The sequence below is a fragment of the Tyto alba genome, unplaced genomic scaffold (assembly GCF_018691265.1).
Source record: "Tyto alba isolate M040663 unplaced genomic scaffold, T.alba_DEE_v4.0 Super-Scaffold_10, whole genome shotgun sequence".
Lineage (NCBI taxonomy): Eukaryota > Metazoa > Chordata > Aves > Strigiformes > Tytonidae > Tyto > Tyto alba.
Genome location: NW_024881262.1, coordinates 20,472,848 through 20,499,240, shown reverse-complemented (window position 1 = coordinate 20,499,240; position 26,393 = coordinate 20,472,848). Strand labels below are relative to the sequence as shown.

At 42.4% G+C, this 26,393-nt stretch overlaps 1 protein-coding gene across 4 annotated transcripts; it reads right to left on the bottom strand.

Annotated features, from left to right (window-relative positions):
• Positions 1 to 7,421: 7,421 nt before the first annotated feature.
• On the bottom strand, positions 7,422 to 25,329 carry AP1S3 (adaptor related protein complex 1 subunit sigma 3). Of its 4 annotated transcripts, none has more exons than XM_042800453.1 (5): positions 25,247 to 25,329; positions 11,292 to 11,470; positions 9,998 to 10,106; positions 8,865 to 9,002; positions 7,422 to 7,907 (listed from the first exon to the last, which is right to left on the bottom strand). In XM_042800453.1, the coding sequence occupies exons 1-5, from the start codon at positions 25,247 to 25,249 to the stop codon at positions 7,872 to 7,874; spliced, it is 465 nt and encodes a 154-aa protein (XP_042656387.1). In that variant the 5' UTR covers positions 25,250 to 25,329; the 3' UTR covers positions 7,422 to 7,871. The 4 variants fall into 4 exon arrangements, with proteins under 4 accessions (XP_042656387.1, XP_032861361.1, XP_032861360.1 ...); XM_033005470.2 differs by lacking the exon at positions 25,247 to 25,329 and adding an exon at positions 24,895 to 25,185; XM_033005469.1 differs by lacking the exon at positions 25,247 to 25,329 and adding an exon at positions 24,357 to 24,392.
• Positions 25,330 to 26,393: the final 1,064 nt, after the last annotated feature.

Sequence of the window (26,393 nt, the reverse complement as noted above, 5' to 3'; positions counted from 1 at the left end):
AGGAAAACAGAGGCTCTCCTCCCTCTCTAAGCACCCCTTTGCTTTTCTGATAGTGTTTCCTTTTACCAGAGTAATCTGCAACACTTGAGGGTCTCAGATTTTTCCCATTCTTTAGGCGAGAACTGGATCCTCCAACATTACTATAATATTTGGGACAACCTTATTAGCTCAGGAGGCACAGGTTGCTCTGCTTGTTAGCACACTCCAGGACAAGTCAACCAACAGCAAACCCTTGTGTCTCCCAGCCCACTTCTCCCCTCCTCCTGCTGTCCCAAAGAAGTTCATCTCCCATTCCTCCTGGAAGCCAGTGCAGGGGCTTGGGGCACTGTTTGGGTGCTTATATGCCGAACGGGACTAACCTGACCACCACTGTCTCTGAGAGATCAGCTCTCTATGTGTGCTTTTAGCCCTTCTCACGCAGTAAAACACTAATGTTAGAGTAAAAGTGTTTTGAGTTGATGTATTTTTTTGAGGCTGAGTCCTACAGAGAGCACAGCCACATCTTATTAAACTGCATGTCTGATCTCTGGCCCTCACTGCTGTTGCAAAAGCCACCGCGAGTTAGACCTGGAGCTTTTACACTCCTAGCTCGCCCCAGCGGGGTGCTCTGGGGGGTCCTGCAGGGACAAAGGACAAGCACCAGCAACTTCTGCCCAGGCCTGCCGGGCAGCAACCTGACCTGCACAGCGCTTTCGGGGTCTGCTGCAGGCTGCACACCCTGCCTTCAGAAAAGGCACAGTAAGGCGAGCGCAGCTCCTCTCCTCCTCTCCTGCTCCGCAGGCGCCCGGCTGAGCCCTGGCCCCTGCCCGCAGGGACAGATGTGCCCAGCTGTGCCCGCTTCAGCACATCACTGACTGCCCCAGCACAGAAGCCAGGCAAGGCAGGAATTGCCCCTTTTGCAATGCCTCACTCCACTGTTTCCTTTGGCTTCAAAACATGCCCAGTTTTGTATTTTAAGCTCCCCCCTCGCCCTCCAGAAGAGCCCTGCCTGTCAGAGGTGAGCTTTTCTGCTGCTTTCCAGCTGGAAAATGATGTGCAGGAAACTTCCACCCACAGCCATCACCTGTGAGAATTACACAAATTTTATTTCTCATTAATTTTATCTTAAAGCGTGACTCGAGTTGTAATGGTGAAGAGAACTCCCCTTTTCTACATCTGAAAAGAAATTGCTGTTTTCCCAGTGCTAGGCCAGCAAGGCAGGGGGATTAATTTAAACCTCAAAAATGCAGACAGTCCTGTTAAAGCAGTCTGAGTTTTCTTACACGCTTGTAACAGAGGACACCCCAAAGAACTTGCTGAATCTGGATTCATGCACAGTTGTTACGAGCAGTTACAGAGTGCAAGAAAATGGGAGAAAGAGAAAGGAATCGTGCTTCTAGCTTTCCTCAACTTAGTTGCTATTTAAATTTTCTGACCAGCTACCAGCGAGCCGCAACTGAACATGGTTCACGCAACAGAAATCAAGGTTAAAACCACCCCATACCCCCACACTGAGGGCACAGCTGCCCTTGTACTTCATTGCTCCCTAAGCATTACCTGGGAGTTGGACAGCAAAACAGAGACCAGTTAAAGGGCTGCTGCAAAGACAAATGTAATAAAGGTATTTCTACACCTATGTCTGATATCACAAGTAGTACTAGGCTTATGTTGCAGTAAAGGAGCTGGCATTAGGAAGAGCATTTCAACTGAGAGGGGGAGCTTAGTTTCAGGGCAGACTGTCCAAGAACATTTTGGAATCTCCACCACAGGCTGATTTGATGAAGTAAGGAAAACATAACTCGGGTATGATTTAAGTGCAGCTGATCCTGCCTGGGACTGAAGGATGAACAAGATTTCTTGAGGTCCTAGTCTTTCCACTCACCCTAGGCTTAAACATAAATGCTAGAGTATACATTACAAAGTAACATTTTTGACATACTAATTATTTTCATCATCACTCAGACTGAACTGTCACGCTAAATGTTGCGGTTTCCTCATATTAACTCAACCAGAATGAATCAATGTTTTATTATCGTATTTAAAACTAATTTATAATATTTCATTGCTCTCTGTGGTACCTTTTTTGCCAGCAGAACATTGCCATTGCCAATGTAACACTGTGTCAGTCCTTGCCAAACAAGAACTGATTACCCAAGCCAGTTTTTCCTCTGAGAACAAGGACCACCTTGTCACTGACAACAGACACCAGAAAAAAAATCCTCCTTCGCCCCAAAGGCAGCTGTCAGCTTACAAACCCAGCCAGATCTTTGTTCTTTTTCCCAGAGTATTTCTTTCTTGCCACATTGTCAGATTGTTCCTTCAGAGCTGTTATCCAGCATAACACTCACCTAGGACGACGTCCTAAGCCCTCTCCAGAAATAAAAAAGAACATATTTTTTCACCTGAAACTTCCGTGAAGATGTTCCTCTGTGATTTGTCACTGTCGGCTCCGCTCAGCTAAGGCTGACTCTTCACTGTTTGCTTCCAGAAGGACCCTGAATCGTGATCTCCACAAGGCAGGGAGACTTATACGGCTGCTGGCAATTTATTCATGCAAGAAGATCCTGGTCCAGAGAGCAGCTGAAATCCACAGCAAGCTATAATGAATTTGTCACCCTGTGTAACTAGGGATCCTACATTCAGCACTGTTTTTTACAACAGACACATCAAATTCACCTTTGTGGGAAAAAAACATCAGCACCCTATTCTCCATTGCAGAATCTGGTGTGTAATGATACATACTGGGTTTGGAGCAGGAAGCTCCAAAAGAGAAGAGAATTCACAGTGGGAATTTTAAAAGGAGATGACAGAAGGGTAAACTAAACTAAGATACGTTCTGCATGTTCCCCCCACCAAGCTTCCTTCCATCATTAGAGAGCAGCAACCTTACCACACCTATACACAAAGGTAACTGGATTTTTCCATATGGATATGTACACAGAAATATTTCCCACTTCATATACCTGGGCTGTCTTTAAGATGTACAACTACAATCAAAGCCAAAAATCCTCAGCTAAACTGCTAGCTATCTCCTGGCTTACTGGGGCATTCTATACCAGCCACAAGTTTGTTCTCAGTGTGTCCTTTCCACAAAAGTTGGACAAATTTTGTAGTGTAGTGAGGAAGAGGAATGTAAGTAAGATGCTATTCATTTCTAGATTGCCGAAGGATTGGCTTTGAACTATTTTATAGCACTCTGTATGAATGTGGTTACAAGAACTGTTAAATAAGTAAATAAAAAGACAACAAAACTTGAAATAACTATGATTTATGTTCATGTATATTGCTGATCTTCCTTAAGGTTTGCTGAAGAGTAACTTCAAGAATCACTTCTTCCTCTCCCTTAGCCTGGGTCTCATTAGTCATGTTCCAAGGCAACAGGTTTCCATGACAGCAAACATTAAGTCTCTTGCAGCACAGCCTGTTATTTCTGCTATAAACGCTAAGCTTTCACTATGGTATTACAACCTAGACCAGCTATCTTGATGAAAAAAAATCCCTGAAAAATCCTAATAGACATTTAAGTCAACAGCTATATTTTATTTCTACTACGGTCTTGCTAAGGAGCACACAGGTTATCGAATTCAGTAGGAATGTCGTCAGATTCCCCAGAAGGATGCTTTTACCTGGTCTGAGCTCACAAGTTCTTGGCAGCTGTCTAAAACAAAAATATAATGATGTAAGATGATGACGCAGACTCCATGCTCATAAAGGCATCAGATGAAGTTAATAAAAATCCCACAATAGGCATTAACGGCAAAATTGAGACCTTTGGGTTTAGTCATTTTATGCAGGGTGGGAGCAATGTCCCCCTCACACATGAGCTAACAGAAATATTTTCAAACACATTTTCAGTGGAGTAGAACGTCATGGACAGGCATGGGTAGGAGTTTTCTCTATGAAACATACTGAGCCTTGTTATTTTGAAGTGACTGTTGATTGAATGTCTCTGGGTATCTTTGAAAGCCTCACTCACACTGTTAACTCTTCTAATCTTTCCTTATAAACTAATCCCTCCTGACCCCTAATGTATCATTATTGCATGCTGTATTGCTCCAAGGCATCACAGTGCTAAGTAGAGGATAAAAAAAATATCTATTGAAAGGACTGTAAAATAAATGAAAAAAAGGTAAGTCATCCTTTCATGAGTATAGCATTACTCTGTCCAACACAAATTCAGACACAGAATCTTACCTAAACTTCACAGGAAGTTTCCCACCTGGGTTTCTGAAAGCATAGTTTGTTTTTGGTTTTGTTTTGTTTTTTTTTGGAGGAGCAGCTAGCAGGAGGTGTTGAAGATTCACTTTCAGTGGCTTTTTGTTAAACAAAGACTGATCGGAGGGTACCTAAATGTCAATTTTCCTACAGTTATTTGTAAGAGTTGACACATTTTAATAAGCCACAACACTCACAAATGCATAATGAATAAAGAAACAGAAATGATAAGATTTCATGAATCCTGTGAGATCCTGCCACTCTTACCTCTCACTCATGATGATTTGTCATACTTTTAATATTCCTTTTGACATTATTACACTTATTTTCATCCCAGTCTAATGTCTGCCTCTCTCTTTTTAATTGCCATGATATGTTCAGAGATGTCACAACTAACGGGTTGCAAATAGTGACATGATGGAGAACCAGCCCTGCTACAACTGGTAAGAAGTAAGATCACAGTAAGAATCCTCCAGGCAGAGATGTGAGCAAGAAAATCAAGCTTTTTGTTAGATGCAGCTGGTGAAAACAAGGAAGGGAATCTAGGCTAGCACCATGACCATGATTAATGGTTATTTTAGTAAATGCAATTCTGCAAATTAGGACATATGTGCTTGAAGCTGATCAGCAAGGTGAGAGTTTAGATAACCACAAGAGGCATTAGTGAGATTGGGCAAACTGTTAAGAAATCTGCTTTCTAATACTCTGATAATAATTTCATAAAGTAATCTCAGAAAACTCTACATTGAGCATTTCCTAGAATAGGCAGGGTGGAAAGACAAACATCAGCAGCAAACACAAATGAAATGGGCAATGCTTCAGAGATATTTGTGCATATATACAAAGATATATGTATCTCCTGCTTTAAGAAAAATCAAAGTAGTAAGATACTGAGAGCATCATAGATCTTCTGATGAGCTATACTCCACAGTGCACTAATCTGTACAGAGTCCTGTTGATGGCAGTGGAGTTCCACGACGATGGAGACACAAGCATTTTGACACAGTGACCTGAGCTTTTTCCCTTTGGAGAAAGAGTTGGGTGAGCTGAATGCCATTATACCACCACTTGGGTGAGTAACCCCTTTCTCAGTAAAGGCTGTAAAAAGCATCAATACAAGTTTTATGTTTCAAACCAATCTGTTCTGAAGTATGCTATACATACAGACTGACACTTGCAAAAGTCACACTAAGTAACACTCACCTGCTGACTTTGTGTAGCCCACCTATAGGCAAAAGGAACAGGAATCTGTAGATGTTTCTTAGAGAGCAAATACAATTTAGCAGTTCTTTAGAGTGCTTAACACATACTTTCCATCCAACTTTGGAGCACAAAGGCAGTTGGTACAACAGGCACACCATATTCCAACATCCTTTTGCACTAGGGCAAGGAAACCACACTAATTCCTTTCACACTTCTCAAGTTGACACTCGATAAATCAGTTTGGCAACGCTATTTATTTCAAATGCTATATTGATATGACTGGCCTAAGTACCCCTAGCTAATGTATTACTTTTTTCCATAAGGAATTATTCTTCATTTGAAATGAGAGAGAAAGAAGGCCTACAGCTGTTCTTGGAATGACTGAAAAGACAGGCTTATGATACCCCCATTCATACCAAGAAATCTTCTTTTTGGAACTCCTACTTTGATATACGCCAGAATTCAAGCAACATGACAGTTACAAGAGTCAGAGAATCACAGCATGGCTCAAAAAAAAGTGTAAAAGCAAATGAAACTACTGATGACTTCACTGAATAGAAGTCACTTATAAAAGTAAAGAGCGGAAAGAGCCTCTTTGCACATTCTGAAGTGGCTTCTTAATCAATTAAACACTCTACTTTAAAAAACTTCATTTCAAACCATGAGAAAATAATATACAACTCATACAATTTCATTAATCTACTATTAAATTGAATGTCTTCAGAGCTATTAAAAGCCCTTCAGCAATTTCTCTATTTTTTCAATGCTGAAAGTATGCCTTTGACATTAATACAGAGAAAACAGATGGATAAAGTAATTATAAAAAGAGCAGCATGACGCTATGAACCAGCTTGTCACAGTTTTACTAACAGACCAGATAACACAGGCAGAAAAGTGGGCTGACAATTAGCAAAGTTGTCGTGTTGTGTCAAAGTGCTCCCACCTTCCAAAAAAACCTCCCAAACTCCTCCCCGGGAAGATACAGACAAACTGTGAAGGAAGGAGCAATGAAAAAAATAGAAGCAGCATGCAGGACACTTAAAGATTAGAAAAATCCCTGAAGGAAATTACTGACTGAACATCCCAGAAAGCCAAGAAAATACATGTTGAAGGGAAATGCAAATCAATGCTCAGATCATTTATTTGTCTGATAACTTACCTAATTTTTTGTATAGGATAATTTATTGATTTGACAGAGACAAAACATCTAGCTGTGAGTTATAAGCTAAGATAAAGAGAATTTCTGTGAGCTTTGATTTCTGTTAAAGGAGGATATAATCTCTCTAAGGAAGCCAGTTCAACCAGTTTATAGAGTCCAAATTGCACTGACAGGAAGACAGGCAAGGTAACACACCTGGCTCCCCACACACAGCTACAGTGTTTTATAACACACAGTAAGATGCTCAGCCCAGCTGATTCTTCTCCTCTCTACTATTTCACCTGCTTTCCCTTTGTGCAGCTTGCAAAGTTATAGAAAGTTGATTAAATTGCCCAATCATCACAAAAATGGGCCACATTCAACTACTAGGAAGCTAATCATCCCAATAGGTCTGTGAATTTGGGACTGGAAAACTCTACTGGAAAAGGTGGCTGTTGGTGGATACCAAAAGATATACAAGATGATCTTCACCCTAAAATCCCAAAGACTAATTTATTCTCTTCAGGATAACTCCTGCTGTCAAGCTACACACTTCTAAAGGTTGAAGCTTTATCCAGGTACAGGGGATCTAGGAAGGGAATGGGAAAATGAGGAGAAAGACAGAAACAGGCCATCCACATGCAGTAGCAAAAAGGATTCATTAAACCTGGGAGAAGCCTACCTTGAGTCAGAACAGTCTTCCAGATTAAACGGAGGTGTGGAGTGCGCTCTAGTAGCATTTGGAGTAGACTTATTAGCAGACTAGAGCAGAAAATAGGAGGAAAATAGTAAAAGAAAAGGGCTGGTCAAAGAGAAGCATATTTATTTTTATACTAGATTGGTTAATCTTTTCAAAACAAGCTTGTGAAATCAGGGCCCACAAAAATTTGGCTTTTAGAAAAAAATTATTATTAGAGCAGAATAATCATTACATTCAAAATAATGGACATTTGTACAAAAGTAGAGTCATACAGTCAGCAGTAGACCAAAACTAGTAAAAATACCTCTTCAAAGTACTGTCAGAGTAACATTTTATGATGACAAAACCCGTAGCTAAAATACATGGTACAAAACAAGTGTTTAGTCCAGCAAGAAGAAGAGAAACTAGATCAAGGGTAATAACAACTCTGAGAAACTCATATGCAGAGTAATGCAAGTACAGAATTGTTAAACCCTGTGCTACATTAGCTGACCTTCATCTTCACCATTATACAAACAAACCCCTTTAGTTACTGGTTTTTGGTATTTCTCTGAGGATCTGGCACATTGGGAAGCAATTTCAGGAAGTGCATTTTACAGGTGCATACAGCAGTTCTCTCTCCAGGTAGTTTTAACATTAAAATGCAGGCTTGTTCATGTACTCTTCCACTGTCTGAAAAAAAAAAAAAAAAAAAAAAGTGTTTCAACTGATGCATTATGGAGCAGTAAAATAATATTCAAACAAACCCTCTTGTTCTCCTTGAAGACAGCTGTAGCTTTGCATGGAATCAGATCAGACTAATTAAAATGTAGAAATAATTATCCTTTAAAAACCTTCAACAGCATTTTAGAATTTGATCTTCAAATCAAGACATAACACCATTGTGGCTAAACTCATCGTGTCTAGCTGGCCTTTTTACATAGCTGGTTCAGTTTTACGTACAAATGGCAGACCCTTGTGAAAAACTGTTCGACTGACATAGCATGTCCCTAGCTAGTTCTACCAGTGCGCTCTTCCCTTCGGTATTACAATGGATCCTTCACTACCTAGCCAAAAATGAAGTAAATCCATCACATTCAACTGCGTTTGCCATTCCTGGCTCAATGGTACAAGATACAGAAGAGAATTCCTGCAGTGCTCTGAATAAAGGTGACAGACCTATGCCCTGCAGAAAAACTACATGGGTATTTATGAATGAAAGTGGGGTTTGCCAGCACGTACTCTCCAATTTTAAATGTTAATAGTAGGTCATCTGTTTCCAATGTACTAGGAAAAGAGAATAGATTTTTTTTGTATTCATATATACATATGTATACATAAAATATAATCTTATATTATGTTCCTGTATTATATAAGCATCTTAAATATGTCTTAAACTGTTTCTTAATATAATACCTGAGAAACTCTCGCAGTTAAACTGCAAGAAAGCAACAGCCTCCACAGATGATTCCACAAGATGCAAAGCTTATGTAACTATTACCTTAACTGCATTGTTGTACCTGTTGAAACTGAATGCAAGACATTTGGATAATTAAGTACCAGAAGTGCTTAGCTGTATTTTAAGCTCCTGTCAAACAAGGAAGATGTAGAAAGATGAGGTTGTTTGCCCTTTTTATTCCTCTGCCTTACCTCCTGCAACATGTCAGAGTCTTCTATGGCTTTCACTGCAGACCTCTTTGAAGTTTCTTGTACTTCTCCACCAATTATAAACTCATCAAGAATAAAATAAGCTTTTTCAAAATTAAAGATAATATCCAGCTCACACACCTGCCAGAACAAAAGGACACCCCACATTTAAATCAATTCTACAGCATTATAAGCACTACTGGGCCAGAAGTTGTGAAGATGATCAAATGTATTCAACATATGCACTGTTGTGGCAGGTAGCAGGGTGAAGATACTGCATATTATGTAATATTGCAGCTCCTGCACATACTCTCTTCACATATATAGCCTAAACTTACAGCAAAGATATTCCACTTATATAATACACTGCATTCATACCGGTTTTCAGAGAACAAAGCTGACTAACCTTAGCCTACTTAATTTACAATAGGTCTTATACAGCATTTGTGATATGGGTTACATACATACATACATGCACAGTTTCACAGAGCAAGACAAATTCCCTGTTCTAGTGACCTTACAGCCATCAAGTCCTTTTTTCGTTTTGAGGCGGTACAAACATGAGACACATCACAGTGATTTAAATAAGGGATGAATTAAGGTGGTGGGAATAATTCAAAAAATATTCATAGAAAAGATGGTCTCTTGTAGTCTTTAAAAAGTTACTGAAAGACTTATTTGGACCTTTTTCAGGTCTTTTCTTTAGAAAACCTCCACTTTATCTTCTTCTTCTCTGTATGTCCTTGTTACCCAATATTATGAAACAAACAAAACCAGTCTATCTGAGGATGTCAGGAGAGAGGATTAGTGTCATGCAGGGTTCTTTTTTTAAGTAATTCTCCTCTAGCTTTCTCCTCAAATTCTATTCCAAGACAGACATACAAAACATCAAAAACATCAAGATTAACTGGGGGGGGGGGGGAGGGGCAGGGAGCATGGCAGGGAAGAATGGATGGAAAAACAATCTTATGGTAGTTTCAGCACTATTCTATGAAATATTCTAAAAATGAATTTCACTCTGAATTGAGAGAGTCTGTGGGGCAAGTAGTGCAGATGGAAACACAAAGCAAAACAGCTTCAGTTAACTGTTTATCAAACAGCCAGGAATGTGGTTCATGGGAGAAAGTGAAACCTACGTTTCCAAAGTATCTGTCCAGAAGCTCTACGTATCGATGAACGACCTCTAGTGTCAGGAGCTCATTATCCTGGTCTTCTATTGCACAACAGAAATACAAACTAGCATACCTAGGAAAACAAAGGCAAAAACATAACAGTGAACAGCTGGGTCCTCAGTGCTCTGTTGTCTCTTAAAAGTTATGCAAATGACAGTTAATGTCTGCCTGGTCTCTAACATAATGATTTTCTTTCATTCTTATAGTGTCCCAGAGAACACTTAAAAAGATAGACAATTTAAACAAATATTAATTTAGTTAGAAAAACAAACTCCACCCTTGGCAAAGTGGGATACCTCCAACACTGGTCTTAATAAAACAGTAAATCAGTAGTACTTTAAGGTCTCCCTTACCTGCTGCAATAACACTACAGTAAGTGGGGTTAATTAAACTGTAGAATGAACCACGACTCTTTATTAAAAAATAAAGTAAAAAATAAAAGTGAAAGGAGTTACATCTCAGCAAGCCTACTGGCTATCAAACGACTGACTGTTTTACATAGGGCCAGAAAGCATGAAACTGCTCAGACCAAACAATCTTCATAACTAACTTTACGCAAAACTTTATGTTTAAATCAACCCAAGATGGAAGTAACAATCGACTTCAACTCTCTGGTGCTGTAGCTGGAGGCCTAACTTGTCACAGAATCTGGTCAGATGTTTACATCCATCACTTCATAGCACAGAACTCAATTTTTGCTAAACGGGAGATGCCACTTAATTTGTACAGTGTACTATACCTTAAGGCTACTTTTGTTTGCTACAGCTTTACAAGAATTAACAGGCAGTTAATGCTAAGCATCACGTAACTGGGGACCAGCAATTTGTTTGGAAAAGGAAATGGGAACTAAAACTTTCCAGAACAACACATATTTCAAAGACAAAATTTCACAAAATGTTTGAAGTGCCTCAGAACACTGCAACCTCCCAAAGAGCCTGATAAAGCCCAGCACATCTCAGCAGGCTACTTTGGGGAATCAGAAGGAGCAGTGAAGCCTAAAGCCTTCTAACAGAATTTCAAACACTACTACTTATTAGGTTACTCCCATTTTTATAATTTGACAGATCGTACAAGTAATTTTCACCCCACAATTTATCCTGCCAATTTATCCAGGTACACACTTAGATCACCAATAGCAGGCTCCTACCATTTCGAGTTTTGTTCTCTGTTTTTCTCAAAGTGAGACTTTATTTTTTCTCTTCTAGTACATGTTCTTTATATGAATAGTAATTATATGTTCTCATAAAATTACTCACACCTTTTGTAAACAAGCTTGAGGTCTTTCCAGTCAACAAAACTACTTGTTTTTTGATTGCGAGATAAAATAATCTGAACAATTTCTCGAATGATCTTTTTCTTCTCTTTATCAGGTAGCGTCGTGTACCATTTCTGAAGCCTTAATTTCCCCTGCCGACTGAACAGCAGTATAAAGTGTATCTAGAGTAAACAAAGCAACATGGTTAATGCCGGGGCCATGGCCGGAGAAGAGCATTCCCCTGCCTGATGCCAGAAATCTGTGAGATCTTAGCGAAGGCATCCCCAGCCCTGGCCTGGCATCAGGGGGGCCTGGGGGAGGCTGAGCGTGGGAGCAGAGATCCCTCCCCTCTCCTGTTTCTTCCCCTGGGCTCTCTCACCTCCCTGTGGGACCCCTCCCCTAGGCAGCCCCTTTGCATCCGCTCCCACAGCTCCTCCCTTACCTTGTGCAAACAGCAGCTTTTCTTCCTATTCTGCCACTTCCCTGGGGGACAGGAGGAGCATCACCACTTTGCTGTGGTGAGAAGAGGGCCCCAGCCTCTCCTCCAGCAAGATCAGATACCTTAGTGAAGGGAATAAAGACTTACATACTACAGGGCTAGGGAGATCAAGGATGCAGTGTGGCACAAGACTAGAAATATGAATACCTAGATAGCAATCACAACCACTAACAATCCTTGTATTGCAGTATTTCAGGTCACAAACAAAGCAGCACGTTCCTAGAAGAGGCTATGAGGAGCAGAAGCAGCCAACTACTTTGGAAAGGCAGCTTGACCAGTTTTACTAAAGAAATCACCAGATTATAAAACAAAGATGACTGCGATGACAAAGGACAGACCTCTGTGACCAAGGATATTATATAACATAAAGCATGATACATACACTGTTCTAAAATTTTAATTTTAAAGCTAGTCATAATTTTACATGGTTTGACCCATGATTTTTTCATGCTTTACATTAGCAGTATTATTGAAATACAGAAGTGCTAGCTTTTAAATGCCAGTAGGCCTTTTGGAGAAAAGTATCAATTCACATTTATACAAATACTTTTATTAGCAGATTGAAATAACTGACCATACTAAGTCTTCAAGTAGTACAGTAAGTCACCCACCCACTGCACAGAAATGATTTTAAGAATGCAGGAAATCTATTTGAGGATCACACCCATCTCAGTGGGACATCCTCTGATACATGGAAAAAAAACACAAACCCAGCAGGGATAGAGATGCTTCCAGTGGCTGAAGACGCTGTGAACTGCCCCGTTCTTGACAGGCAGCCCCATCACTTTTCTCACCAGTACCAATGCTTGGAGGCCAGGAGGAAGGATGTCTAACAGTTGTCACAGCCATGAACACAATGACAGGCACCCTGCCACTTGCCTGTGCAGAGACATGGCTTCCCCTGATGCTGGGAGGACCAGAGAGAAGCACAGGAGCCTCATTTTCCTCACTTGCTCCTAATCCTTGCGAACTCCCAACAGAAGAGCTGACAGGTCCCTTGCCATCCCCGTTCCCATTACCCTAGCCTTACCCTTCCCTGTAGCTTCTCAATCTACACCCTAGTTCTTTCTCCCTCTTGTTTTCTACTTCAGCTTACTGCTGTACCTATCACTCCGTATCCCCAGTGAGGACTGAAGTTAATATTCACAATTATTATCAAGATTACGATGCAGATTTCTGTAAAGACAAAATCATTCTACAAAATCTCTAGTGAAGTCCAAGCAGTGAAGTGCACCAGAGAAGCTTCTACATACAACAGGAAAAAAAAAAAAAAAAAAAAGCTGCTGGATTTTAAACAAAGCATTCATTCATAATTCAGAACCATTCTCTAGCTATTAAGTCACATAGTTGTTGAGTAATCTGGAGATAAAGAGCTCTGACTACATTGAGAGAGACTTCTTTAAATGCAGGATCATTTTAGGGAAAGGTGCACTGTTTTATTCATATGTGCCTGTGGCAGGATCTACTGCTGGAAATATGGCTATTGCCATCATTAGTCTAATGTGCTTGATAAAATTACAAGGATTTTGTAGCTGCCTTGTGTTGAGTCCTGTAATACTGTCCAGATGAGCTTGTTAAATAAAAACAATTATGCTGCTGGCAGTACATATGGCCTGATTACAGTGAAGATCAAAGCACCATGTTCTTGCCTTTCTCTGTTCATATTACCAACTGGGTGGGTTTTGACACGATAATATTCCAGCTGCCAGGGCTACCCCTTCCCACTAGATGAAGGGACAGTACTTACTGTCCATATACTCGTCCACTGAGAGGAGCTGGATGAATGCAAGACTATTTTGCTTGCTGCACAGCACATTAACTCCAAAGCCTTTGTAAAGATGAGTGCATTTCAAAAAGCAGAGTGTAGGTTCTGCAGAGAAGAGCAGCAGGTCAGCAGGTGTCCATTTAAAAACAATCAGGCACAGGTAGCAGCTATGTGACAAATTTCTAAAAATATGGTGAATCAGATATGAGATGATCAGGTTTGAAAATGCAGGGAATTAGTCAATGAATCCCTATCAAAAACTGACAGCATGTTGAGCTTGACAAGATCGTGCCATCTGAAACATCCTCAGGAAGAAATATATTTGCCTGCAGTGCTTCAACAGAGAACGATAATGAAGGGGTAATCTGGTTTAGGTTCAGCTGTTGGACTCAACAAGCTTTAAATCTGAGTGCCTGTAACACATATATCTCCAGGAGAGCAACCTTATGACTCTAAAAGGTTAAATACCAACAAGCCAGGGTATTACCACTATTTTCTGATGATTAGTTTACTTCAGGATGTTATGCTTCACCCATAGGAAAGTGAGCTGCTCTCCATTTAAAAGCTTTGAAAACACTGTTTCTTATAAAGATGCAGTTGATGTTTCACCACCACTTTCATGAGCAGAGGCAACAATCTTTACAATCAGAAAATATCCATTAACACTCTTAAACGCATCAAGATTCATATACAAGCTTCAAAAAGCATATCTTTCATCCCACACCGTTTCATATGTAGAGTATGACTGCATACCTCATAAGGCAATCTATTATAAAATTATATACAGCTAGAAAATAGATAAGAGCCTCTACTGTAATCCATTTCTAATTTTACAGTCTGCAATAAAGAGTACCCTCAAGCCTAGTTATGTATTACTGGCCAGTTGAGAGCTTCTGTAACAAAACATGTCATAAAGTTGCAGATACTTAGAAGAGAAAATATTGTGTTTGGTTTTTTTCTCTTTTGACTCTTCTTCCTTTTTTGTAATTTCTAAAGTTCATTCAATCTCAGGAACTCTCTAGGAGGTAAATATTATTACATTCTCAAGAGGTTAAATGTCTTAATCTCTGTACACATAAGCATCTAGTTGCTATAGATGTTGTTCATTCAGCTGAGCTTTGCTCTGTCCAGCTATACTGACAAGATACAACACATTCCTCAGTCTCATAGCTCTGTTCATTACAGCTCACCGGAAAGATTTAGATGCATCAATAAACCTGGAAATATTGAAGTACTGCACAAACACAAATCTAACAGCTAATCTGTTCCTTTCTCCTTGACTGGGAAAACACAGTTGCTTTCCTATAGTGCTAATGACAAGATGGATGTTAAGGTATTTTTTGTTGGTTTTCAGCAGCCAAACTAGTAATAGCGGTAGATTACCCTGCAATGTTTTGCTCATCTTTATAAGTTCTAATTCCGGAGGAAAACAAAGGTAAATTACTTGCTTCAAGCAAAATACCACTGAAGCAGGGTGCTTGGTTTCTTTTCCTACCATTCTAGGGCACACTGGCTGCAACTAACAATCACCAGACACAAAGGCAATGCCAGAGGGAATTTTTAGGTCCAAGCCTGAGTGGGTCGGGATGAGGACTGCAGTTCCCATGAGAGCATCGGCTGCCTTCACATGCAGAGTCTGTAGGAGACAAGCTTTGGCCTGGGAGCCGAGTCACTGTAATTTTACATTAGCTTGTTTTACTGAATCAGACCAAACCACCTACAGCACTGTGCAAGATGATCTCCATAAACCTCAGTAAGTAGCCGAAATGTTTGCATTTTATATTTGTCGGCCATTATTTTCTAGTTGGAAAAAACAGCAGGCTTTTTTAAATCAAGCATTTAAAGCCGATTTCTAAACCTGAACCCTATGTTCCCTTCTCATGCATCTCTGAATCAATTGCAGCTGTAAATTATATAACTGGTTGGAAAGTTACTGGGCCTTCTGCTTTATCGAGATCTACAAAATTGTACCAGGGTAACAAACAACACCCTTGGTTTCAGGGCTACAAAAAGTCAAATGGTAGACTTTGACAAGAAATAATTTAACAGTAAATAGAACAGACACTGAAAAAATACAAAACACAGAAGGTTTACAGATTCACAAACAGCAAATGTAAGAGAAATACATAAAATTAACGCACACTGTGGGTTTTTTTCCACCTTCCTTGGGAGACCATTCCCTCCCTTTGCTAATGGGCTGCCATGATCTGATAAGTAGCTCACACAAGCCTGTCTCCTGGACTGTTCCCTGCCAAGACTGGAGGTCCCCTTTGGTGCAGCCCTCCCCAGTATTTGGCCATTTCACACTCCAGACTGATCAAACACTTTACAGTTAGCTCACTGGTTTCAAACTTGGATCATTTGTTGCTTTTACTACTGCAATGTTTAGTGCGACTGCCTAAAGGACTCCAGACTATATTCTATTACATACGGAAAAAATCACCTGTGGGGATATCAAATAAAGGTGACAACACAGGAAGACAAAGCGGCTTTCCTGACTCCCAGGGTCATCTCTCCAGTTTACTGTCCAATGACATAAACACGTGAAAGATGCCACATTTCCTCCTGCTAGGTGAACCTCAGGGGTCAATGCTCTAATTCACCCTATTGTGAGAAGAACATGCACTAGAAATGCTTCTCCTCCTCCTGTAATTCAAGCTGCGTAACATTTATCAACAGGTTTCAAACCTGTTCTGTGGCATCTGGCTGCTCCAGGTCCTTGGTGCGAGAGGACAGGGAAATGGGAGGACTCCAATGGGCCCAAGGAGAGGGAAGGTAGAAGAGGAGATGGCGGCTGGAAAACTGTGAAAAGCAAGCACCTTTCTCTTTTCTGGGTGCTTGGTTTAGGCAAGGATTTGCTCAGCTAGACAGCTCTCACTGCAGCATCACTGGGTCACTGCTTCAGCTGAAATCTTTCTGAATTCAGTTAAGAGCCCGCCCAAATCAAAGTCACCTTTATAAAACAGAAGATTCCTGAAATTCACAAGTTAACTAAAATTTGAAAATTAGGAATTGCTATCCTAAAGCAGACAGCCTGGCAGAACTCGTAAACTCTGAAGTATTCCTTAAAAACTTTCCACTTAAGCCTGCTGCTGCCAGTAGCGCAACATGCAATACATGGCATTCTAATGAAGAAAAACTCATGGACCACATAAAAAGGGAAGTGAGATGAAAAACGCCACACCTTCGGCTGTTGACATGACAACAGCTGCTGACAGAAGCCTGGGGAAAACCAGACTGACTGGCTGTACCTGGTGGAGAGGAAGCAACTTTTTATCATAAAGATTTCTTTTAACTTATTCTAACTCCCCTGAAGTCATCTTGATCTTCTGGCACTGTTTTAGTGTAGTTGAGTTAATATTCTGCTTATCTTTTACTATTTTTCATTCTTTCCTGTGATATGAAAAAATGTATTTCCGAACATAGACAGCTGTACAAAGTTATTATTTATTTTTATATCACATCTGAAAATGAACAAAACATACTTTCATTAAATTGTTTCTTTTAAAAAGTACTAACATCCAAATTATTCCAGCCATTAGCTGATTTTTTTGTTTTTCTTCAAAACACTTGAAGAATAAAAAACTCCTTTTAGTATTTGCTTTGTTTAGTGGTTTTTTTTGGAGGGAGGGAAGTAAATACTGAAATTTTTCCACAAAAAAAAAAAAATAGCTATACTGTGAACACACAGATGATTTGGAATGCCAGGCATTTAGAATGAAATGAGAAAGGTGTAACTGAACAGACAACTATTGACCTAATGTGTTAACAATCTAGCCACATCAGGGAGAGACTGAATAATAACACACTAAAGTATAGGTATTTTGGTATTCTGCCACTGCACGAAGACCCCATCTGGCTATTGACCTTTAATACATACGCTCTTGGATTTTAGGGACTTTTAAAGCAATTATGCAAAATCCAAAACAGGCTACTTTATTAACAACATTAATTTCCTTACTTTGTTACTAAAGCTTTTATTCATAGCAGCGCAGAAGCTGACAGATGTTTGTTAAATTGTAGAATTTTGTTTGTTGTACAGTTTGTTAAACTGTAGAATCTCAATTTAGTCTGTATGATGTAAGCAAGTAAGAAAAAAGAAAGTGAGAAAACAGCAACACAGAAATACCGAACTAGTATATTGCTGCTTAACTGGCACAGAATTCTTTCTCACTTAATCTCCATTAGGAACATTTCTGAACAATTTCCCCTAAACAATACATCCAAAGTCCATGCAATAAAAGCTGTGCCAGACCATTATGAGCACACGTGACTATAGTTACACATTGATTTTATGCTCTTCATGATGCAGAAGTTGCCTTTATCTTATTACTGAAGATTTTGAATTGACCAGTATACTAGCATTCAAAGGATATTTACACCATATAGTATTGATCCAGCTAACAACCTTCTTGATAGCCTCACTTGAGTTAAATAAAACTATCATCAAAACAGTGTAACTGATCTCAAGTTCTGAACCAAAAACATCGTGAAGCTCCTCATTTCTGATCTGTACCTAAGGATCAGAAAACAAAGCTCAAGGAAGTCATAAGTGCCCCACAAGCTCCCTCCAGCCCTGCTCCTGCTTATCACTGCCTCCAGCAGGCCTAGTCCTCCCGACCTTGGCTCATTTCTCATAAACCAGTAGCATTCCTTCAACAACATTCTCCCTGCAGTACAGACATGCTTGTCCCTCCTCCTCGCAGGCTGCCGCGTGTCCCAGCAACAGCAAAACTGGGTTTCCAGCACCTCTCCAGAGGAGAGACTACACAGCACCTAAGATGCAGGCAATGACATCCAGTTTTTACAGAGGATAATTATTCTCAGTTTTCTTTAATCAGTTAAATCATTTTTTTTTATTCCTCCAGTTTCTAGGCAATAAGCAAGAACAGATCCAGGCAGGGGAGTTTGCATAAAACCCGCCTCAAACTGCAATTTGAGAGCAGGCCTGTGACTGCAGTACAGCCATGTGAACCTGAGAGAGGGTACTCGCATCTTCAGTCTCGGCTCTGGGACAGAAAGCAGCATAATTTGAAGGCACTCAGAACAACTATTAACTAGGGAATCACATCCCTTCTGCCTCCTGGGCTGAGCTCTCTGAGGTATTTTTATTTGATTATACATTTTTGGGAGGCAGTGGAAATCTTCATTAGGTTACTATAAGGAGGAGGAGACCAGAGGAGAGGCTGAACACGCTGCCTAGAGCTACCTCTAATTCACTACAGCCCCGGTGTACTTTATAGTCACGAGAGGCCATCTTCCCAGCCTGTTCCTTGAACAGCTCGTGAAGAAGCAGAGCTAAAATCTAGCCCAGTGGACTATGGCAAAAGCTGCAGCCTCTTCTACTCTCATTTCCAGTTTGTCTTATCAGGTATTTGCAAAGCCCTGATACGTGAAGGCACTGCAGTGCCCTTCCCTTGGCTCTGACCTTTCAAGGAGCAAAGTTAAAAAGCTTTGCTCTGGAACACGGCGGGCACACCAGAAGGTGACCAGTTTCCCTGGCTCCTCAGCCAGCTGACAGATAGTGCTTCAGCCCGGGACGCCTGTGCCCAGTGGAGCAGGGACGCTGCAGGTCTGCAGCAGCCTCGCACCCATTCCTCCAGCTCCCAACAAGGACACTCACAGAAAACCTGAGTTCTGGAAGGATGAAAGATACATGTGAGTTAGGAACACATTTGTGAATGACTCTGAAAGAGCATGGGAATAATTTTTTGGAAACACTGAAGCATTTAATTTAGGCATTTTCCAAAGAGACACTCAATTTTCTCTTGTAAAATGGCATTTTTTCATTAAAGGTAAAAAACCAATATGGATTTAATAACCTAAACATAAAAGAAGCAACCATTGTTTACAGAAGGAAGGGCTGGAGCACAGGATCTCACAAAATGCTTTATGATGGCCCAAAATTTAGCCTCCAGAATAAAAAAAGCGGACCAAAAATTAATTCAGCTATTCATCCGGGTCTTGTCAGGAGACTTGGAGGAAAGGAAATGCCTGTGGTACCGGCCATTCCCCATCCCCACCTCCTGAGCATGGTGGCTGTTGAGTTGTGAGTTTCACGTAGCCATTCCCATGGCTTTTCTGGAGCTCAGAGCAGACAGGCAGACACTCACCCAACACTTCACGTGTTCTCCTTCCAGCATGCAGCATTGCAAGACAAAGGCACAACATGGTAAATTTCTGCATTTTCTTCAAACAAAAATGATTCCATTTCTCATTCCTTTGAGGTTTGTGTCTATCACTCGCCTCAGGGGACTAAGCAGAGGGCAATGGCCATACAGGAGTTCTGTGCTGGTTAATGAGCCATGGAGAACTGCAGGTGTCTGAACAAAGCTACCTTCCAGCTCCAACAACAAGGCAACAACAGGCATTTACTGGCTGGTGAAGAGGGATTTTAATGCCCTCTCTTCTCAGGTCTGAACAGAGGATAGCAGATGGACATCCTACATAAATTCGGCAAGTTAGAGAAGAAAAGAGTGGTACACAGAGTACCTGGGGTTATGTCTGTGATATTGAGAAACATAAATCCGGGACATATGAGGCCAGAAAGACATGTCTGGCCAGAAAGGCATGTCAAGCTTACCTTCAACACACAAATGTAAATTTTATTTTCCCATCCTACCCGAGTGACTCTGCATGCCATATTCCTACTCCCAAATTAAATACCATTTGTGCACGACTGGATCTTGCACCTCTCTAAACTGCAACATCTGCAGAAATGCAAAGGCCAGGGGTGGCCACTCAAGAAAGCATACACCCAAAGCAGCCAAGTAAATCCAGATGACAGCCTGCAGGAATAGGACAGTAGGGAAATGAATGGGCAAGGATGGTAATTAGTAGCTGTGCATATGTGATACAGAAAGAATCCTTTTTATAGGAGCAGTACAGTTCTAATTTAGGCATCACTGGGAAGACTACAACTGTCTCACATAAATGCCTGATGTATATGCTGAAGCACAAATCTTGTAAGTACTTCAGGGAGTAGCAGCTCTACCTGCTGCTCCCTGACCCATCAGTTTCCTCAGTACTTTCATCATTTTGTCCCTTTGCTGCTCTTGCACATAACTGGTGCTTTCAGAAGGCAGAAGGTCTATGGGATGGTTTATAAAGCACGTGATTTTGAATTAGCATAAAGATACAGAAAGGCAGCAAACATTCTACATGATCCACATGCTTGGTGGCATTTTCTTGCCTCCTCATAGCCCTGGCTGCCCATTACCCCTCCAGCACTCTTTCTGCATTTGTTTACCCCAGACGCCATGGCTTTCTTCAAGGCCCTTCAGGCACTCAACATCCTAGTAACTCCCAGACCCGAGACATGCCTACAAATTCCTTATTTGTGAGTGAAAATATAAAAAAAAAAAAAAAAAAAAAAAAAAAAACCAAACAAAAACAAAAAAAAACAAAAAACAAAACAAAACAAAAAAAAAACGACTTAAAGAATCAGTAGATGATCTATTGTAACACTTCTTTTGCTTTCTGGAAATAAGCTTATAACTCAGAGACAGTAAAGTGTGCACTGCAATTACTGCATAGCTGGCCAGCCCAGAACAGTCTCTAGCATAACAGTGACAATCTGTAATGACAGCAAGTACTTGAGAAAGAACCTTGAAAACTGGAAGAGGATCACATCAGTAGCCAGAAATTGCAGATTTCCTGAGGAGGAGCCTAAAAACCACTTTTTCTCGCAAATCCCACAAAACAGTATTCAAGAGTTCCACTGAATGTCAGGGAGTAACTTAATACCAGATTACAGATCACTGGCTGGGCAGTACTCTGATCTGAGCAGCTTCCAGAAAGGGAGAATATAACTAACAGGGCATGTGTAAAAACATCCTCATGGTCCTGCCTCCAGGAATCACAGGTTTATGGATTCAGGGGCAGAAACTGGATCCAGACAACCCACCTGTGAACTTATCCTCTATGAAGTGCCTAACTACTAAGACACCCACAGCACCCTTGGCAGTAGATTAAAACATTCACCTACACTGTGTGAAAAGTATGCTCTTTTGTTTTCCTTATATTCAGTGCCTAAAAAATTCACGGGATGTAATCTGACTCTTCCTGTAGCAACCATTCTTTACAGTATTCCTGATTTCATGCATTCCTACCACTTCCCCTGGAGTCATCTCTTTCCAAGCTGAAAAGTCTATCCACTCAGGATCTTCTAAAAAGGAAGCCATTCCATTACCATTATCTACTCCCACACTAATAGCTCACTACAAGATAAATAAACAAACAAATACCACATGGACTTTTTTTTTTTGTTTTACTTCCCATGTAGAACGCTGTCTCAAACAATAAGAATCATTTATTTGTAATTTTCTTTCCTTCTCTCATTTATTCTAATCTGCTGCCCTTCTTGTCTTTCAGAGGTAAATGCCTAGAGGAAAAGTTCATCATATTTGCTAGGCCAATACACAGCTGTATCACAGAATGTGAAAAAAGCAATTATTCTTCAAACTGTAGACAGTAAATTCTGTGGAGCATCTTTTGCAAATCTGTGCCTATTTTAACAATTAAGACTGTGAGGTCAACATTGAGAATAGCTGAGAGTTCATTTCCAAAGACCAGGCAGGTGTCAGCAGCTGCAATCACTTCAACTAATATTTCCACCCAAGCTTCTAGATCAGTGACTGGTATCAATTGTCTTGCTAAGTGGAAACGGTTCTTGACAACTCCTTTTCTACTCAGGCCAAGTACATTTTTAGAGCCCCTGTGCTCAATGGGATTCTTCTGATCTTTCCCCAGGGTTTCAGATCATGCCCACAAAGTACTAATTTTCCCCATTGTACCAATGAGTAGCACAGGTAGGAGGGAAGCAGGCCCTTTACTTCACAGGCACCAATTCTGTACTCAAAGCTATGCTCACAGAGCTGTGTGCTGTCATGAACATAATACTGATAACGCTGAGGTGGCAGTAGGATCAAGGTGTGGCAACACTTAAAAATCACAAAAGACTAAGCAACATGCGTCCCTGGGGAAACTAATAATTTTCTCTGCTCTCTCCCTGTTCTTCAACTTTGTTGAGACAGCAATCCTTCAAAACATGTTTCTTTGCTGCACCCATATATGTCAGGGCACTGAATTTAGTCTCTTTTTAAAAGAGTTTTGGGTTTGGTTTGTTTCTTTTTTTCTTTTTTTTTTTTTTTAACATGTCACAAAGTAGCAGCCAGGCAGAAAAGCTGTCTTTCTCAGCAGGATGGGAGGTTAGCTTTGCTAAACAGACACTTTCCTGAAACTTCCCTGGAAATCTGCAACAGAGCAAACAATTAAAACAACCCTCTTGCTAAGACACGGTACCATCTGCACAAGTTCCTTCCATTCAGATCTCAAAACACAGAAAAAAGGTGGTAAGTACAACTATGTCATTCCAAACCGGAGGAACGGATCTACAGAGAGTTTAAATGACGTGTTGAAAGTTCTTTGCTAGTGAGCCTGAATAAGGCTTATTCTTGGTTTGTAACCCAGTAACCCTTATTTCTTGACACGTAACCCAGTGTAACAACACCTTCATGGAGACTGGATGACAGACAGAGGAATTTTAAGCGAAAGAGTATCCTGACAAAAGCACCCTTTCATCAGCACTAGTTTTATAACAGGAGATGAGTTAAGGCTGACAGCACTAGTTAATGTCATAATGCCAGTTTGCACTATGACCTCAGAAAAGAAAAATAATAATAATTAATTGTAAGAATGCACACTCACCTTATAAAATTATAACAATCAATACAGGAGACAGTCTTCAAAGTGTCCATAAGCAGCACTACTGTAGGCAGCACTCCCCTGGGACCATTGTGAGTGCTCTGAAAACTGGCATTTGTGAAGTGAATGCATCAGGGAGTGTTCTGAGATCAGCTTCCCTGAAATCAGCTCCCATATTTACTGACCTTCAGGGGCAAAATAGGAACTCCAGTTGTTTACATAAGCTTTACCTGAGGGAAGCGGATATGTAGGGCTGTCTCGGGGTTTAACCAGAAAGGTTTTATCTATATGGGGACTTATAGTGTGGAGACTGCATTGCTTTCTGTAAATTCATTACTCTGCATACTCGTATTTGCAAATGTAATGACAGGTACACCTTTCTAAATACACTAGACTAACACATATTTAGCATTCTGGCTAAACCACTGAGGAGAAACAACATAGCTCTGCCTTTGAGGCTAGAGACAAACAAGAAAACTTGGCCTCCGATGAAGGAGTTGAGAGACTTCTGTTCAGCTGCTCTGCCAGCAACTGATATTACAGATGCACACAACAGGCAGACTGTGCAAGACAGCAGCTTGGGACATGCTCACAGAACCTACCCTAAATCTGAATTATCAGTCAGTGAGATGGTTTCTCAATTAAGAGGCATCACTGACCATCTTACTGCTTGAGAGCCCACAGCCCTCCCTGGGGAAAATCTAGCCATTATTCTGAGGATATTGGTCAACACACTTAACAAAAGAGAATAACCACGGCAACCTTTTCTGATCCCAGCAAACTACCACCAAGCACAGCACTGGAGAGCCCAAGGGCTCCGGCCCAGGATCCTGCAGGTCAGCCCCTCACCCTGAAAGGCAGCTGTCCCCTTCCAAGCTAAAACAAGCCGCTCCCTACCCAGCTGTGCAGCTGCGTCACACACATAGACTTGCTGTCAATAGGCAACATACAAGGAACAGAACCAGACCCGTATATTCTCTCACAGCCACATTACTTGATGGAAAGGCAGAGCGGAGTTCCTCCAACCCCCACAAGACCAGGCAGTTGAGCAGAGCCACCTGAGCTAGAGGCAAGGCTGCCACCCAAGCTCTCCACTTACCTGGCACCGGGGAATACACATGGCAAAAAGCTCTTCCCAATACTCCCATCACAAGAAAACCCCCTGCCCAACACTGCCCTGCTCTGACACCAGAGCCTACCAAAAGACACAGATCCATATGAAACCACATTCGATCTCTCTCCAGCCACTGGAGCAGACCTGAACCTCAGCTCCTCAAGTTACAGGAAGACTTTATAAAAACTCTCTCTGTAACAGCCTTGTTTTCCTGGTTGGCTACGAAACGCTGGCAGCATGACCCGAGCTTACCCCAAGGGTCAAAAGACAGAAAGGAAAAGAATATTACTTTCATTTCCCCAAAACAGGTGCAAAGCTTGTTCAAACCCGCTTAGAAATGGCATTTCTGCTTCTCGGAACAGCCGGCACGGCCCTAGCAGACAGGCTGGTGTGCACTTTCTAAAGTACACGTTTTACCCCTATTTAAAACCAACTGAGATTATTCCAACAGAATTTTTTCTTTTTTTCAAAAAAATCCAAGTTTCTTTTTTTTTTTTCCAACACAAACGAGCCGCTGCCGCACCATTTCGGGATCCGCCGGGACGGGGCCAGCCGGGCGGCAGAGCGGTTCCCGCTTCGAGCCCACCTCCGCGGGGACTTCGCTGTTCCAGGCGCCGCGCAAACATTTCTCTCGGCCTCCGGCGCTGGGGAACCAGCCTCCAGCCCGGCCCCGCGGAGGGTCTCCCCCGCTTCAAGGCCAAGCTCCGGGCGGCGGAACCCGGTCCCCGCGGGTCTAAGGGGAACGGGGCAGCTCCGCTCCGCCCTGCCTCCCGCCGGGGGAGCGCGGCCGGCGAGGGGGGCTCCGCCACCGGCCCGGAAGGCTGTTTGCGGCGGGGCAGGGGGCGGCTGCTCCCGCCCGGCCCCGGCCCACTTACCATGGCGCGGCGGCGGCGGCAGGCTGGGAGCCGGCCCGGCCCGGCCCGGGTGGCTGCCGGCCGCCTCCCTCCCTCCCTCCCTCCCTCCCCTCCCCGCCCCGCTCCAGGTGAGGCCCCGGCCGCATCGCGCCTTCCCACAATGCCGCGAAAGGGAACTCCCCGGGCGCCTCCTCCTCCCCGCCGGCCCCGGGGCGCAGCGCGGGAGCGGGGCTGTGGGGGGGGAGCGGGGCTGTGGGGGGGGAGCGGGGCTGTGGGGGGGGGAGCGGGGCTGGGGGGGGGGGAGCGGGGCTGGGGGGGGGAGCGGGGCTGGGGGGGGGAGCGGGGCTGGGGGGGGGAGCGGGGCTGGGGGGGGGAGCGGGGCGCCCGCCCGGTGAGGCTGAGCGCGGGCAGAAGCGCGGGGGTTGCGACGGGGCGCTGGTAGGGCCTCCTTCCCCACAGAGCAAGCCTTTCGGGACCCCAGCCGTCACCCCCGGAGCGCCTTAACCGCTCAGTGGGCTCCTTGCTCGCACCAGTGAAACCCGAGTTTAAGAAAAGCGCTGTTCGTATCCTCCATGGGCTCGAGCTGCTCCCATTCCAAGCATTCATACCCTAAAGACCCTCCGGTAGAGCTACAGGAATGATTGCTCTGCAGCCCATCACCATGAAAATTAAACTCGGATAGTTTAAATACCTTGAATGGCGGGGCTTTGCTAACCGGTGCTCTTCGACAGAGCTGGATGAGAGAGCAAGACATGAGCAGCTCTGCCGGTAGATCAGCAAATCCCCGTAACCTCTGGCAGGGATTTGCTGATAAGCAGCTGGTGCCAAAAGAATGTGCAACATCCACAGACTCAGCACTTGAATCAAAAGCTCTAAATCCAGGCCTAAGGCTTCTCAAGCACTCACCAGGAGTCTGATCCAGATGCAAACAACCACATGAGCATAAAATTAGAAGACTTGGGACGTTTAAGTCCTATGTTTGCAGTCTGTAGGAGAGCCATTCCCCAGCACACAGCATGTGTTTAGCCCCAAGCAGCGTGTCCAGGCAGAGCTATGCCCCGGCTCCTGTGTGCAGTGCTAGATGCAACTGAGTCACGAGTGAGAAAGGGAAATCCGAAGGAGCTCAGGGACTCCAGGGGACACTGTGGTGTCAATGGCTGACACTGGT